The 16,267-nt window shown below is 43.6% G+C and overlaps 1 protein-coding gene across 3 annotated transcripts in view; it reads right to left on the reverse strand.

The window, feature by feature from the left end:
• The window catches only part of DOCK1 (dedicator of cytokinesis 1), a 267,474-nt gene that overhangs the window by 187,969 nt on the left and 63,238 nt on the right, over positions 1-16,267 (reverse strand). For all 3 annotated transcript variants that reach the window (XM_066190723.1, XM_066190724.1, XM_066190722.1), the window contains exons 23-25: positions 15,438-15,546; positions 5,490-5,560; positions 3,643-3,749 (exon numbers count right to left, since the gene is read on the reverse strand). In XM_066190723.1, the coding sequence (XP_066046820.1) occupies positions 3,643-3,749; positions 5,490-5,560; positions 15,438-15,546 (287 nt within the window). The remainder of the gene's footprint in view (positions 1-3,642; positions 3,750-5,489; positions 5,561-15,437; positions 15,547-16,267) is intronic.

Raw genomic sequence — 16,267 nt, forward strand, 5'->3', positions numbered from 1 at the left:
CCAGAAAGAGGCTGATGAAATTTTCCTGTGCATGTGCCAGCCTACCCTAAGTCCACAATGCTGTAGTGCATATTGCTTTCAGAAAAGAAAATCTCATTTGTGCAACAGGATCCAGGATCAGCTGACAGCTTATACGAAAGTATTCCCTGTCAGTTTAAAATTCCTGAATCAGTGAGAAGCACGAAGGGCAGGTAACATTTTAGTAATGAACTCCAACCCAGAGAGCAAGGGACGGGAAAATCTAAACCTCAAAAAGGTGGATAGGGGGTTGATTGATTTTTCAAGTGAATTTGAGTGTTTATGAAAGGTTCCCAGAATAACCGAGGCTTCAAACACGAACTTCAGAGAATGATGATGATGTAGAATTACAGTGAAAAGATCAGAGAGACGGAGCCCCTCTCCTGAGACGAAAAGCTGGGAGAGCTGGGAATGTTCACCTGGAGAGAAGAAGCTCCAGGGAGAGCTCAGAGCCCCTACCAGGACCTAAAGGGGCTCCAGGAGAGCTGGAGAGGGACTGGGGACAAGGGATGCAGGGACAAGACACGGGGAATGGCTTCCCACTGCCAGAGGGCAGGGCTGGATGGGAGATTGGGCAGGAATTCTTCCCTGGGAGGGTGGGGAGGAGCTGGGATAGAATTCCCAGAGAAGCTGTGGCAGCTCCATCCCAGGCAGTGCCCAAGGCCAGGCTGGACACTGGGGCTGGAGCAGCCTGGGACAGTGGGAGGTGTCCCTGCCATGGCAGGGGTGGCACTGGGTGGGATTTAAGGTCCCTCCCAACCCAAAGCAGTCTGGGATTCTCTGACACCAACGGCAAGAGAAGATTTTAAGGCCACACTCTGTTTATTGAATAAGAACCCCAAGACATCCATGGGAATCCCAGAGTGGTTTGGGTCAGTGCTCCTGCCTGGAAACCCCATCCCAGCCAGACCAAAGGCTGCTGGATTTAGGACATTCCTAACAGGCAGTGACAGCAAAACCCGGCTTAGGAGCCTCCTGATAAGATCTCAGAGCCATTAAGCCGCATTGTTCTGTCAGCAAACCTGGCCTGGGCCCTGATTAATCACCCTCCCATTAAAATGGATCCTTTTAAATGTCTCAGCAGCTCAATAATATTGGACTTCACCATTCCCTGCGCCCTGCAGGGCTGAGTTTGGCAGTCAGGTTTAAAAAACAAACCAGCCACACACACGGTTCCTACCTCCCCCTCTGAAACTGGAACTGCCTCAATAAAGGAAGGTGAAGATTAATACGGTAAATGCACCACGTGCCCCTCTAGCCTTTGTCAGGAGTGTGTTTTACACTCCATTTCTTGTTCCCTCTGAGTTATCTCCATTTCTTCCTCCCCAGCAGAGTAAAGGATGATCCCTGATAACACTGACTTCTGCCCCAAAGTCCTGGCAACCTGAGATCAGCCAGGAGAAGGGGAAATTATTACACAGACAGTGAGCTGAGAATGAAAGAAGCAGATCATTAACACTGATGCACAGCTCTACCCAGGAAACATTAAATTATTCTTGGGGACACCATTATACCCAGGCCCCAACACCAGCAACTCCACCTGGATTCCTCCTTTTCGTTCTTGAAAATCCAGCACTTAAGGGCTGAATAATTTCAAATCATTTCAGAAGTGAAGACAAAATCTGGACTTGCTGTCCCTACAGAATTCCTACCCACGGTGGTAAACTGTTTCTCAGAGATTTTAAGAGTGGTATAAAACCACCACAATGCCCAATCCACCACGATTTTTTTAAATTAAAACCAGTAAAATTTGTTTCACAAGCACTCAGCAGCCTCAGCTTTAGTGATCTGAGAGCAGAAATCCTTCCAAACCTCCTTTGCCACTGAACCAGTGCCTATTTGCTCCCTCATTACCTTCCCTGACGGCACACAAACACTTTGTTTGGCTCAGTTTAACCTGCAGCCAGCCTGAAAAAGAATCAAGTGTTGCACCCCAAAGGAAGAAATCTGCAGGACAAGTGCCTGAACTTCTCTTTCACTGGCCCATTAATGGGAAAGCAGCAAATAACAAGGCATGGATGAACAGCACCCTCTGAAAGGTTTCTGTGCTGCTTTCCTGCAGCCAGGGAACAGCTTCAAGGCAGAGACGACATCAAAAACCTTCGCTTCCCCCACGCGAGTTCACTGGGCACAAAAAGCTGAATTAATGATTTTTGATAAACCCCAACACAAAGTTACAACAATCACGTGGCTGCTTCGTGCCCTTTTAAAATAACGGATCGAATGGTGTCTTGGTTTATGTAACCAAAAAAAAAGTTTATTCTATTCCATCTGTTGAAACCTGGGTGGGGAGGTGTTTTTTCTTTATTTGTTGTAACTCCAGGAGCGAGGGGGTGACTGCCTTTCTGATGACAAGCCAGCTGTTAAAACCAAGTGGGGCAGTGTTTCTTATCTCTGCTCACCCTCCCATTAACTACATGGGGATATCTTCTGTTAATGGGCCATCAAGGCTCACCAATGACACGACACATTACATCATCCCAGTGTTCATTATCTCCTGTAAATGGGCCATCAAAGCTCACCAATCATACAACACATTACATCATCCCAGTGTTCCTTATCTCCTGTTAATGGGCCATCAAAGCTCACCAATGACATCACATATGACATCATCCCAGAGTTCCTTATCTCCTGTAAATGGGCCATCAAAGCTCACCAATCATACAACACATCACATCATCCCAGTGTTCCTTATCTCCTGTAAATGGGCCATCAAAGCTCACCAATCATACGACACATTACATCATCCCAGTGTTCCTTATCTCCTATTAATGGGCCATCAAAGCTCACCAATGACATGACACATGACATCATCCCAGAGTTCCTTATCTCCTGTAAATGGGCCATCAAAGCTCACCAATCATACGACACATTACATCATCCCAGTGTTCCTTATCTCCTGTTAATGGGCCATTAAAGCTCACCAATGATAGGACACATTACATCATCCCATTGTGAGATGCTCCACCCAGGGAGGAGGAGCCAAACGATTTCCACCTAGATAAAAAGAAGCCACAAGTGTCACCAGTCATCCAGTGTTCCCAGGGAACTCCCAAAGGAAGACTGGACCCATCTCTGGACACTTTTTCTCTACAGGACCATCTCTGCTTCCAACAGGACCACATCTGCCACTCCAGGAGGGCTTACTTTGGACTGTTTCTGACACCCTGACCAACAGGGCGTCAGACTGTATTCTGACTCTGTCACTGGTCTTTTGTTTAATTGCATTTATATTATTTGACTTCTTTTTTTTTCCTCTTCCTATTAAATTCTATTTCTGACTTGGAGCCTCTCACCGGTTTTGCTTTCAAACCACTACAAAGGGTTTTTTTGTCATTTTGCACTTTCACGTCTTTACCATTTGTACCCTGCAGTGTCCATTAGGATTTTCCTCATGCCCAAGGAAAGGCTGGATGGGGATTGGAGCAGCCTGGGGTAGTGGAAGGTGCCCTCCAATCACTGGGAAGCACTGGATGGGCTTTAAGGTCCCTTCCCACCCAAACCACTCTTGGGTTTCCATTTTAAATTTTGTCCTTCCAATGGAACACAGGGCTGGCAGAAGGGACAGGGCAGAGACAGGGAATTCCAGGAATTCCATAATTCCCTGGAATTGTTCCTGCTCACCGTGCTGGGTGAAGAGGTCACTGTGCACGATCTCGATGAGGCAGTAGAGCTTCTGGATGGTCAGGCGGCTCACGGGCACGTTCAGGATGAACTCTGTGAAGAGCTTGCTGCACACGCATACGGAAAGCAAAAAACCCATTAAAATTAAATTTAAAATCCATAAATCCATTAAACTTCCCCCCCCCCCCCCCCTTCAGCCATGGAAAAAACATCCAGGAATAAAGAATCGGACACACAGCTTCATGCTTTAGGACGAGCAAACTCAATTTTTTTGGGACGTAAAAAAAAAATTAAAACAGAGAATCATGAATAGTTTTCAACAAATTTCTTTCGTTTTTAATGTAATTTCTTTTGTCCCCTCCATTGTATCTCGGTTTTAGACTCTCCCTCTGTGTTTCATTTAATTTCATTTATTTAGGTTTCAAGTTTTCCTTGCCTGTGCCTCACGTTTGTGATAATGGATGCCAAAAATAAGGTGATAATTAACATTGTAAGCTACCAATAAAAAAATTAACCATTAAAAAAACCCCCCAGTCATGGACATTTTAGGATAAGGTACCATCACACTCATCAGCTGAATATTGACAAAGACTTTTCAATAATTTTGAATCCCTTCCTAAAATCTTGGGTTCTTTGCTTTTCCTATTGAGACTTCACTTCTAATTAGAAGCCAGCCTCAATTTAAATACTCCCAGTATTAATTGCAATTTGCATAGGTAACACCAAAGGAAAAATGTAATATTTGGGGTAAAACAGGCCAAATCCTGCATTTTCCTTTCTCTTTTCTCAGGAATTTTCCTGTCACATACCAAAATTATTATTTAGTCCAGAAACTCTACAAATCTGGACTTCCTAAGCCCAGGGAAGTGTAGATGTAAAACCCTTCACAGTCCAGGCAAGCAGAAGGTAAATTCCAGGTTTCTCAGGCCACTGGAACATGAGACTAAATTATATTAAATTCCTTTACCCCTACTTTAACTCTTTTCCTCCTTCTGGCATATCGAGACCATAGAAATAAAACCAGACAAAAGTTAGAAGGGTTTGCGCAGTAAAATCAGATTTAAAATGTGGGGTTTTTCAGTTTGTAACAGCACCATGAAAAATAAAATTGTATTCTTCTCTTTAAGCTAAAAGTTCTCCTAAAATACCAGTTTTTATTTGTTTTCAATGCTGGGTTTTTTTCTTAAACATTCTCTTTTCGTCCTTTCAATTTACTAACAACACTGCCGTGTTTATGAGCTACTGAGACATCAATCCAGCAATAGGGTTCACTAAATTATTTATTATTTTATTATTTACAGGAAATTTATACTTGAAAGAGTGAAGCATCATGGTCCAGCTGAAGGGTTTTGATGGCATTTGCCTGATTATTATTAATTCTTGCTAATTGTTTGTACTGCAAAGTTTGTCAGGCAATTGTTAGACATCGTTTTTAAAAAACAGGCCCTTAGTGAAATATGGATCACCTGAGAAGTTTTATCACTTTGGTTTTAATACATTTTTTTTTGTCCCTTGCAGGTATTTTTAAGGGTTACACAGTCTCAGTAGATATTTCCATATTTTTACATATTTTTGTATCTTTAGATACAGCATATATAGATAGTAGTAACAGAGAAAAATATATAGTGCATGTTTCCATATTTATACGTATTATTAATAGTATATATTATATTAATAGTAATTATATAATATGTTATATATTGTATATCATATATTAATGTTATTTTATATTATTAATATTTCCATATTTATATGTGTTTTTATATTTGTGTGTATATTTAATATGCATTTTTATAAGTAAAGATTTATATAAAATTAACATTCCACACTTAATTAACTCTACTCACCTGAGTTCCTTCGGATCAAACACTAATTTCACATCGTTGACAATTGCTGGCAAGTATTTAAGTGCTGCCCCCTAAAAAAAAAAAAAAAAAACCACACCAAAAACCCCAAATTAACAAAATTAATGTGCTAAAGGCGATGCAAAGACTGCAAGAAGAGAATCACCCACGAGGAGGTGGCTTTGGTTTCACCATTTTCTGTGGCACCTGAGCTGAAACTCAGTGAAAATTAAACTTTTAAACTGATTTAAAAGAAGACAGAGGCATGAAATGTTCATGAACTGGGGAAACTTCGACCAAAATTAGAGATTTATAAGCTCCTTCCAACATTTCACAGAAACCTTTTGGTTCCTCTAATCCCTTTATCCCCATCTTCTGCTGAGCACTTTCCCATCCTCCTCCTCCTCAGCCATGCTGGAGTTGTTTGGGTTTAATTTTTACTCCGCTAAAAAATTAAACAAAACACCTAATTAGCATTTTTCTTCCCTGCAGTAAATTCTTGGTAGCCACTCATGAAACCCTGGCTCTTCCCAATTCCCCTTGAACTCGCAGCTGCCACTGCACAGCACATGAAAGAGCTCGGAAGATATAAACAGATGTTTAATATTTTAACTGTTTGTAGGAATTTTTACTCCTCTTATCTTTTTCTTTGGAACAAATCGTAGTTATCGCATGCACTGAGCACCAGACGAGGAAAAAAAAATCGCAGAGTAATTGAAATATAAACCAGAACAGCCAGACTTGTCTGCCTTACCTTGTGTTTTATTGATTAAATCAAATGGTTTGATAACAGGTGTATTTTTTTGCCTGGAAAGAGGCAGAGTTGGATGGGATACTGGGAAGGAATTGTTCCCTGGGAGGGTGGGGAGGAGCGGGGATGGACTTCCCAGAGCAGCTCTGGCTGCCTCTGGATCCCTGGAATGTCCCAGGCCAGGCTGGACATTGGGACAGTGGAAGGTGTGCCTGCCATGGCAGGGGTGGCACTGGATGGATTTTAAAATCTCTCCAACCCAACCCTCTCTGTGCTGTGAGAAATGATTGTCATTTACACCCCCCAGGCTGGACACATTCCATCCCCAGGGGTCTCTACAGGTAGAAGAGCCACAGCAGAAGAGTCCTGAGGAGCAAACACAAACCCACTCCTTTCTTTTCCAAGAACTCCCTTTTCCTGCCACAATTCCTGTATTTCACACCCAACCCCAGAGATCTTGACAGCCACAAATCAACGGTTTGGTGAGACCCAAGGAGAACCTCCAGAGGCCACCAAGGCTGAGATTCCTCTCCAAAGGGAACCCCCAGCCGATCCCTGGGCTGGATGAAGATTTCAGAGCGCCCAATTTTCAATCACAATCCACTGAAGCTGGATCATCAAACATCCCCACATCTGCCGAAAGGACTCCTGAGCTGGGGACTCAGGAATTGTGCAAATGGAGCAGTGATGGATGAGGGCTCTCATGACCAGTGAGGAAGCACAGGCAGCATCGGGGGTTTATTTGCTGATCATTCACATGCACGCAGCCATAAATGTTTAGTAACACGTCTTAAAAAGAGAGCTGGCATTTTATACCCTGAATTAAAATTTCACACCCGGCGTAAAAATGATCACTTGAACGGCTCCCATGAACTACTGTGGGGTAAAACTATTTACAACACCCATTTACGGCTTGTAGCTGCAACAATTAGCAGCAACTGAGGGTCTGCTTTATGGACAAACCAATTAAAGTTTAATTCTGGAGATTTAAAGAAGACTCTGGGAGTATATCTCCCGATTTCCCACCTCAGCTGGCTCGATTATGTGACAAGATGATCAGACCATGAGGCTGTGCAGCTCCGTGATTAGATCAGTATCAGTCTAAGCCAAAGGGCTGCTGAAATAATTCTTTATTGGTATTATTAAATCATGTAGAAGAGCAGCTCTCGCTGTAGATCCTACTCTGCTCAAGCTGCAGTAGATTTTCTGTGAGCAGCAGTTCCATTGCAATGCTGGTTATTCCCAGGACACTGCAATGCATAAATGAGGAATATGAAATTCAGCAGATTAAAAAAAAAATAAACCTGCTCGTCTTTTCCATGTAACATGAGGAAAAAACAAATAAGCATCTGGTTTGTTTCTTTTTTTTCCCCTCCCATTTAAAGAAATTAAATTAATTACTTTTCACTCTTGATCAGCGCTGGACAAGGGTTCGAATTCCTCATTTCCACAAGAAGCACACAGCAAACTAAGCCCAAAAAAAAATCTCAATTCCACGGTTACACAGGGACGCCTTAACCACTTGAAAATTCCAACCAGCATAAAAGAACCACAGCAGTGAGGAACCTTAATGTTCAGTCCAACAGGTTCCTGCAGTAATTTCCCTGTGATCACACGAGAAGCACACCCAAAGCTGCCAAGATCAGCCTCACACACACTCTCAATAATTACACACGGCTTCAAGCTGGGCTGCAATAAAAACCTGACTGCCCGAAGGGGCTCCTCTCTTTGTGCGAAACCAGTGACAAATTATTCCCACCCTTATCAAGTCACAAAATCAGTCATTTCCAGTACTACAAAGCACACAAATAAAGCAGCAAAGGGGAAGGATGAAAAGCAGTGAAAGCAGCAATGAGCCAGTGTGTGGCATGAATAATGGATATACTCTCCCTGAGCTGAACTTCCTCCCACACTCACCGTTCTGCTGGCTCTGGGGTGGTTTTGGGGTTTTATTTTTTTTTGCCCAGGCTGTGATTCACGTGGCTCAGCGTGACATCAGCCAAGCCACGATAGGCTGAAGCCAACTCAGAACACTCTGGTGGCTCATCCTCTACATCCCAAGCACACAAATACACATGAATTTCCCCTTCATGAACACCTGAGCTGTGTGTGAAAGGAGTTATTCCTCAGAAAGGATGGGAAGAACCATGAGCTGACACTCCCTCCAAGCAGGAGCTGCCAAGAGAAGCCATGGAGCTGCTCAGTGCTTCAAGGATGCCTTTAAAAACTGTGAAAAAGGCAATTAAGTGGGCCAAGAAACACAGCTCACTAAGTGCAAACGATCAGGGCCAGAAAAGTCAAAGCTTTGCCTTAAATGGAATAAAATCAAGCAATAATTGATGGCCAGAGCTCTCTGAACAGCCAGCGCAGGGGATGGCAATTCCCAGGATTTATCCTGCCACGGACTAATTGCAACTTATTCCCTAAACCATCCCTGAAATCATTCCCTAAATCATCCTGTGCAACCTTTCAGGTAAATTCACTGATGGGCTTCTAATGACTTCAGAGCTAATTGTGTTCTCCTAAACTTCTCCACCACTGCCAGCCAAATCACGTTGGTGTGGAAGGAACAAATGCAGTGTTGGTATCAAAAAGATCATTGGAATGAAAAAAAACCAAACAAACAAACCCTTCAGATGTGGTAAAAAAGCCAAAACAAGTAAGATCAGGTGCAATGGAATTGTTATTCCCAACGGTGGCCCCTCTGAACATCAATTGATTTAACAGCTGATTAATTGTGTGCTCTTAAACTCGTCCAGAGCTGGCAGGGAAAATCACGTTTGTGTGGAAGGAACAAAGTCAGTGTTGGTACCAAAAGATCATTTGAGGGGGAAAAATAAAAAAACCTTCAAAAAGGCCAGAATAAATAAAATCAGGAGCAATGGAATTGTTATTCTCAACAGTGGCCCCCTGAACATCAATGAAGAGTCCCATGCTACTCTTTTCTCACTAATAATTCATTTCCGGACAGGTTTAAAGAGACAAAAATGGGTGAAGAATGGGATCTACCAAGAGCAAAATTAGCACATTGCCCAGATCTAAAAGTTCAAGGAGCTTCTATGATTTGAAGTTGATCTGAATTATTGATCTGCATTCTCTGAAAGGAATTTTTTCCGCAGCTTTTTGCTGAGTGGGGAAAACCCTCAAACCTCAAAAAACTTCATTTTGACACTCGAATCTTTAAATAACAGTAAGCTTCATTTATTTATTGGGACAGAAAGTGGCCCCACTGCTAAAACTGCCAGGAGGAGCTGCTTTTCAAGGAAAAATTTAATTTCTTCACAAAAGGATGAGAGGACAAATAAAAGCCTTTTCTTTATGTCATCGGGCAAATAAAAGCACCTTAAAATAAGACAGGGCAACCTTAATAAGTATTTCTGATATAATTATGGATAACAGACAGAAAAATGAGTTTTACTCCTTTACTTTTGTTTGTTACACAGATGAGAATACGGAGAGATCTCTTAACTAATACAAAAGTGAAATCACCTCGGTGATAATTACAGTAGGTCACTGGTGAGTGAAAAGAAAGCAGGACAGAAAAAGAATCGTGCAACAATGGAAAATTATCCCATTCTTGGGTTTATAAATGGAATGACAAAAAGAAATGTCACAAAGGCTTCTTCGCAGTAGCTGTTAAAAAAAAAAAAAAAACAAACCCAGCTTAAAGTTGTCATTAGATTGACCAAATGACATTTGCAAAGCATTAAACAAAACGTATTCTGAGCAGAACACCACAGCTTTTTTTTTCTGGGGTTTAAGTTCAGCTCTTTGTAGTCCATAAAAGAAAAAAAAAAAAAAATCCTTAATTTAAAACTGTCATTTTCCAAAGCCATTCGTTTCCATCAGCCTGGCCTCCAAATTAAGCACAAAACCTCGGTGCCAAAGTCAGGATATTCTCCTGAACCCTTTTGTTTGACAAAGCAATAAATTTGTTTTACCCAACTCCATTTGAGAAGGTTATTTTAATGTTAATTTTCGTCTTTTGTGCCGTTCGACAAAGCACCTCCCTTCCACCCCAGCATTATCTTGGGTGCCATTCCATTAAACTCATCCTAACCTAATTAAGCTCAGTCAGCAGCTGGATCAAACAATATCCAGGAACACCTAAACCCTATTTTAGATTTGCCCCGGCCTAGAGCAGATACACAGCCCACAGACTAAAGCAGTTTTTATCCCATCTGCAAAGCAGCATTAAATTCAGGGTAAACCAGCCCAAACTCAGGGTAAACCTGCCCAAACTCAGCCCAAACTCAGCCCAAACCAGCCCAAACTCAGCCAAATTCAGTGTAAACCAGCCCAAACTCAGGGTAAACCAGCTCAAATTCAGTGAAAACCGGCCCAAAGAACCATGACAAATAAATATCTCCTGGAGCTATTTCCCCCACAGATTCCAAGAGACCCAGGAACTTCAGTCCACAGTTGCATTTTTGTTACTCAACTAATCTGAAGTGACGTTTATGAAGAATTCCACCTGTTGGAAAAGCCCTGCACATTAATACAGCCTCTCGTTTTCTTCTCGAACACCTTACGTTTCCCTGCCTTCATTTCAGTACTTTTCTGTGGCTTTAGCAATAAATGCTGGATATTAAAGCACAGAGTGGACACTGAGAAATGTGTTAGAAGTGAGCAGAATTATTAAGGACGGACAGGCACAGAGGAATTCACACTAAAAAACGATCTCATCTTCCACCCCAGCTCTCCGTGGCCACACTCAGGATGATTTTAGACACACAGAGAGCTCACAACCTCCTTAATTCAGATCATCCAGAGCTCCCAGCCATCCTAAATAAAATCAGAGCAGCAACTGTCAGAGGGGCTCCACTGCAGGAGGAGCTTCTCTGCCTCCCAAGAGCTGCAGGAATCCCTGACTAAGGAATATCTGCAGTTTTATCCACACTTGAAACATCATTCTCAGGCTCCAGCTGAGCTCCTGCTTCAGCAGGAGAAGGTTGAGGAAATAATTATCACGCACCAATTAGCAGAAAACAGGAATAACCCCAGGACGGCTCAGCACACTTGTAACCATTAAAAATGCATGCACGCACCACCGAACGCTGCTCACCTGATTTCATCAGGTTTAACCCTCAAAGTCAAAGTGATGCTTGGAAAACAAACTGGAACCTCTCCTTGCCAAGCAGCTGCTGCAGCCCCACGGCCACTCAGCATCAGAGGAGAATTTTTGTTACTCGGAGAACAAGCGCAGCATGGCAGCCCACATCACTGCCTGGATTTCCCTCTCCACCTTGGATAACCCCCACGCCTTTCCAAAAACTGGAAAAGGCAGCCCTGAAACGTCTGTCTCCACTGCAGACAGCACTGAAACACCCCAAAAAATCCCGAAAAATTTTATTTCATCAACTCTAAAGAACCCCCACAACACCTGTGCTGTTTTGAACATGGTAAACTTACCAGTTCACCTTCCCAAATTCAAACCCACAGGGCTGATTGCAGCCTGGGGTGAAAGTGGGTTTTAGCCGTTCTTGCTCCTCAACGTTTGAATTCCAACACATCTGAGTGTATAAAAGGCAAAAGAAATGAGGCATAAGCACCAGTAGAGTGCTGTAGCAAGTTTAAGTTCTAGTAAAGCTCTGCTCAAACCACATTCCAAGACCACATGGAATTTTACCTATTTATTGCAAAAATTCACAGCTGAAGTAGCACCAGCCAATTTAAAAATAACTTTTTAATGTTTTTTTTACATATATAAACCCTATAAATTCTCCCCTACCCAAGACTCTTTGAATATCCATAATCCTAAAAGAAGTACAAATCCCAAACTTCTTTTTGTGCGCTACAACCGTAAATCCTCGAACAATTCTGAGAGTTTTCCTTTGAGAACACTTTTTTTCCCCCCACACATGCCAGAACCTTGAAAAATTCAAATTAAAAAAAAAGAAGCCATTTAAATGCAAAACACTAAACAACTGAAGACCTACAGTCAACAGCAGCTCATCAGCTTCCACGAGGACATAAATATTTGAATAGATAAAGAGGAATTCTCGCTAAGAACACAGGACTGCAGTCTTTCATTCTGTGTCAGCTTGAAGGCTACTCCCCCAGCAGACAGGAAAAAAAAAAATCCAGCATATCCAGCCCAAAAAGTTGGGAACAACACAGAGAAAATTTCCAGTGGCAGTTCTGCTCCATGGTGATAAACTACAAAGGGAGATTCCAGTTCTTGCAAGGAGAAATGGAAACACTGGGGTGAGTGAAAGAAGCATCTGCCTCGTTTCATGAAAAGCACCTTCATTTTCTGTCTAAGTCTTTGCAACTTCTTATCTCTCTCCAAACACACTTTGTCTCCACTTATTTAGCTTCCCCAGTATTTATAAAAATCAGGGGGAAAAGCCTAAAACTGCTCCAGCAAGATCTGCTGATCTTCCTGCACAACACCTGGGGACTTAGCTCTTTAAAATCATTCCTTTTCCACAAAACTTCAGCAAAGTCTCCAACAGCACCAGAATTCCAGCCTGCTTTGGGTTGGGAAGGAATCAAAGATCATCTTGTTCCATCCCTGCCATGGGCAGGGACACCTCCCACTGTCCCAGGCTGCTCCAAGCCCCAGTGTCCAGCCTGGCCTTGGGCACTGCCAGGGATCCAGGGGCAGCCACAGCTGCTCTGGGAATTCCAGCCCAGCTCCTCACTCTCCCACCCAATATCCCATCTCCCCCTGTCTTTTGTCAGTTTGAAGCCATTCCCTGTGTCCTGTCCCTCCATCCCTTGTCCCCAGTCCCTCTCCAGCTCTCCTGGAGCCCCTTTAGGCCCTGGCAGGGGCTCTGAGCTCTCCCTGGAGCTTCTCCTGTCCAGGTGAGCCCCCCCCCAGCTCTCCCAGCCTGGCTCCAGAGGGGTTCCATCCTTTTTTTTTCACTCCAGCCTTTGGAGCATCTCCTTGTCCTCAGATTCCCTCCCAGTGCCCCACCCTGGTGTGCCCAGCCCACATCCCAGTTCCCAGCAGTGTCCACAGCAGATCCCAGCTGTGCCTTCTGTGCTCCTTTCCCCTCCTGGCTCTCCCAGCACATCCCTGGAGCTGAGCTCTGTCCCTCTGCTGCCCTGGCTGCCTCCACAACCACCCCCTGCAACAACAAACTTCAGAAAAGATTAAACAATTCCTTTACCTCCTTTTCCCTCCCCTCCTCAGGACATCAGCAAGTGCCTGTCCTTTGCACAGAGCCCAGAGTGTGCGCCTGATATTTCTGGGTCAGAGAGGTTTTAGCCTGCTAGCAGCTGCTGACTTTTTCCCAAGGAAAAATTCCTCCAAAAAGCTTCTTCTCAAAACAACCTTGGCAAACAACTCTCCTTCCTCAAAACAGTCTTTCTTCAGGTGGTGTTCTGCTGTTGCTCCAGTTTCACCAACAGAATTAGAGAGATGTCTTTCCTGCCAAGGGATGTCAATAGTTTTGTTCTCTGTAACAGGAGCACACATTTCTGCCAGGCAGGACGCACAGAATCCCCTCGCTCTTCTCTGAGAATTCCCACATTTATCCATCCATTCCCTAGTTCTGTTCTCTGCACACACATTTCTCACCACTGCAGAGCTCCAGTGGATACCTGAGCATCATAAAAGCAATTTCCCAAGCTGCAAAAAGCCAACAGTAACACTTATGTGTTCTAAGAGCTCAGTAATTAGAGTCCAGAGGAGATGAAAGCAATAAATAATGAAGGACAGGTTGTCAAGGCTTCTGTAAAGGCTTCCTCAAGCACACTTAACCCCACACTGGCTCATCCCCCAGAGCTTCCTCTGCCACCCCACAAACACAGACCGCAGCTGTGCTCTCCCCAAGCCTGCAGAGCTCTGACCCTGAACCACTGCTGGTGACATCTCTCCAGTCCTTGCCAGGAAGTTTTCCTTCCTGCAGCTCAGGTGAACACAACCAAATCAAATTTTAGGGTTTTTTTTAAATTATTTTTCCCCCCTGAGGTATAAATTGTTAAAGAAAAAAAAGCTCATGTTCATCTGCCTTCCTGCAGCAGGAGTCTGAGGAAAAAGAAACATCCCATTCCACTCCCGTAATGTGCAAACCCCCTATTTGTAAAAGCCCAGACTGCTCATTTCCATCCAGGACAGATGCTTTGGCAGTGAAATGAAAATACAGCTTTCCTGAAGCGTGCCATATCCCTATTTTGTTATCAGATGATCCAGTCTGGGCCTCTCTGCCTAAAATATTCCTCCTCAGCTGCTTTATCCCCACGATCTCTTTTTGCTGTGTGCTCAGCATGGCATCACGAGCTCGGCTACAAAGGACTGGGGGCTTTGACTCAGGACTTTTCCTGCTGGACTCCTCCAGGAACTCCTCCCACTGGCACAGGGATCTCTCAGAGTCTGTCTGTGCAAACAGCTGAGCAGGAAGAGTCCAACTGTCCCCAAATTTCAGCCCCTGGATCATCTCTCAAGTGACTCAGCAGGGCTGGGCCAGGGGTTTCATCTTTTTTATAAACTCAAGTTGGAAGCCCAAGGAGAAGTTCAAGGTGCAGCTTATCCAACAAACATTTAGAGCAGTCTCTGTAGTTTTCCATGATGAAAAAGATCCACTAACTTCTGTATCCAGCCCCCTCTGCATATTAAAATCTACCAGTTCTGTAATCCAGAGCTTTTGCTCTTTGATATCAGCACCATTTGAGGGCACAGACCCTTCCCAACTGCACGAGCCAATGTTATCAAAAGCAGATGCTGTTTTCAAAGGGACACAAGAAAAGGTTTAAGGGATGAAAGGTGGAGCTTCCAGACCCACTCACTACTCAGTTTCTTTTTAAAATATGTATTAGGGCTTAAGATTCTATACTGAAGCTCCTGAACAGCCTCAGATATAAATAAATGGATTAATATATGAGGATTTTACTGTCATCAGCATCTTAAATACAATGCCTTGAAAACACCTGAACTTTAAGGTTATACAAGTTAAAAAAGACACAGATCACAGAACCCAAATTAGGTTCTCTTCTGAAAATCAAAGTGAGGTTTTTGAAGCAATTAAAGGTTGGACTCAATGATCTCGGATGTCTCTCCCAATTTCAACCATTCTAGGATTCCATCAATGTTCAAAGAAAGTTCTTTACAGTCACAAACCCCTCAGCAGAAGCACCAAGAATTAACCTCGTTTGAAGTGAAGTCAGCTTTTCAGCACAAACACAAGCAAACACTTCACTGGCTGCCTTGTTGTGGTTCAGGATGCAAAACCGGAGATGTGGAAAGCACCAACCTTCACTATGACAGTCTGGTCAGAGTTGCTGCTCATCATCTCATTGATGGACTTAAAGAGCTGCAGCAGAGACTCCCTGAAGTCTGCTTCTCCTTTGTTTTCATACAGCCTGAAAAAGAGTTAGGTTTCATCAGCACAAACCACAGTGGAAATACTGTTCTAAAAGATCTGCTGGATTTTTTGACAGTCAAATGACAGATGGCCATTTGTTGTCTCACTTTTTTTTTTTCCAGAATTTTTACAACTTTCTTCACCGAATCAAGAGCTTTCTTCCACAAAATAAAAAAAAACAACTCAAGACAGACTGGCCAGGCTGGGCCAGCAGGAGGAAGAGGTTTATACTGTGAAGCTGTCTGTGTGAAATGCCACGGGCAGCAGCGCTGCTCCAGTCTCTGAGCTGTGCCCCAGTTCCCCGGGACAGCCTCTCCACCCTGCAGATGTCTGGCAGGACCCTTGGCAGGCAGCTCTGTGCTGATGAAGCCACAAAGCAGCCGGACAACTTGCCAGCAATCATTAAAATCCACCTGTGGCCTCAGGTGAGTGACCTTAAACTCTGGGGACACAAAGAACCCATCCACCCTCTTTTTGCTAAAATACACTTTTTTTTTTTTCCTGTGGGAAGGAAGCACTGAGGTTAAACTGTGTTTCAGCACTAATCTCGGGCTCAGTTTCCCACGGAGTCAGCACAGCTGACACAGAGGAGTGACTCAGCCCCAGCTCCAGGAGCAAGGTCCCTGTGCCTTCAGGCAGATTCCTCAGAGCTGAGTTGCCCACTGGGATCACTCTCTCTCTCTCTCAGATGTTTTCAGGGGGAGTAAAAACTGCACAGA

Source organism: Chamaea fasciata, unplaced genomic scaffold (assembly GCF_029207755.1).
Source record: "Chamaea fasciata isolate MVZ Bird 193981 ecotype frontalis unplaced genomic scaffold, bChaFas1.0.hap1 SCAF_9, whole genome shotgun sequence".
Classification (NCBI taxonomy): domain Eukaryota; kingdom Metazoa; phylum Chordata; class Aves; order Passeriformes; family Sylviidae; genus Chamaea; species Chamaea fasciata.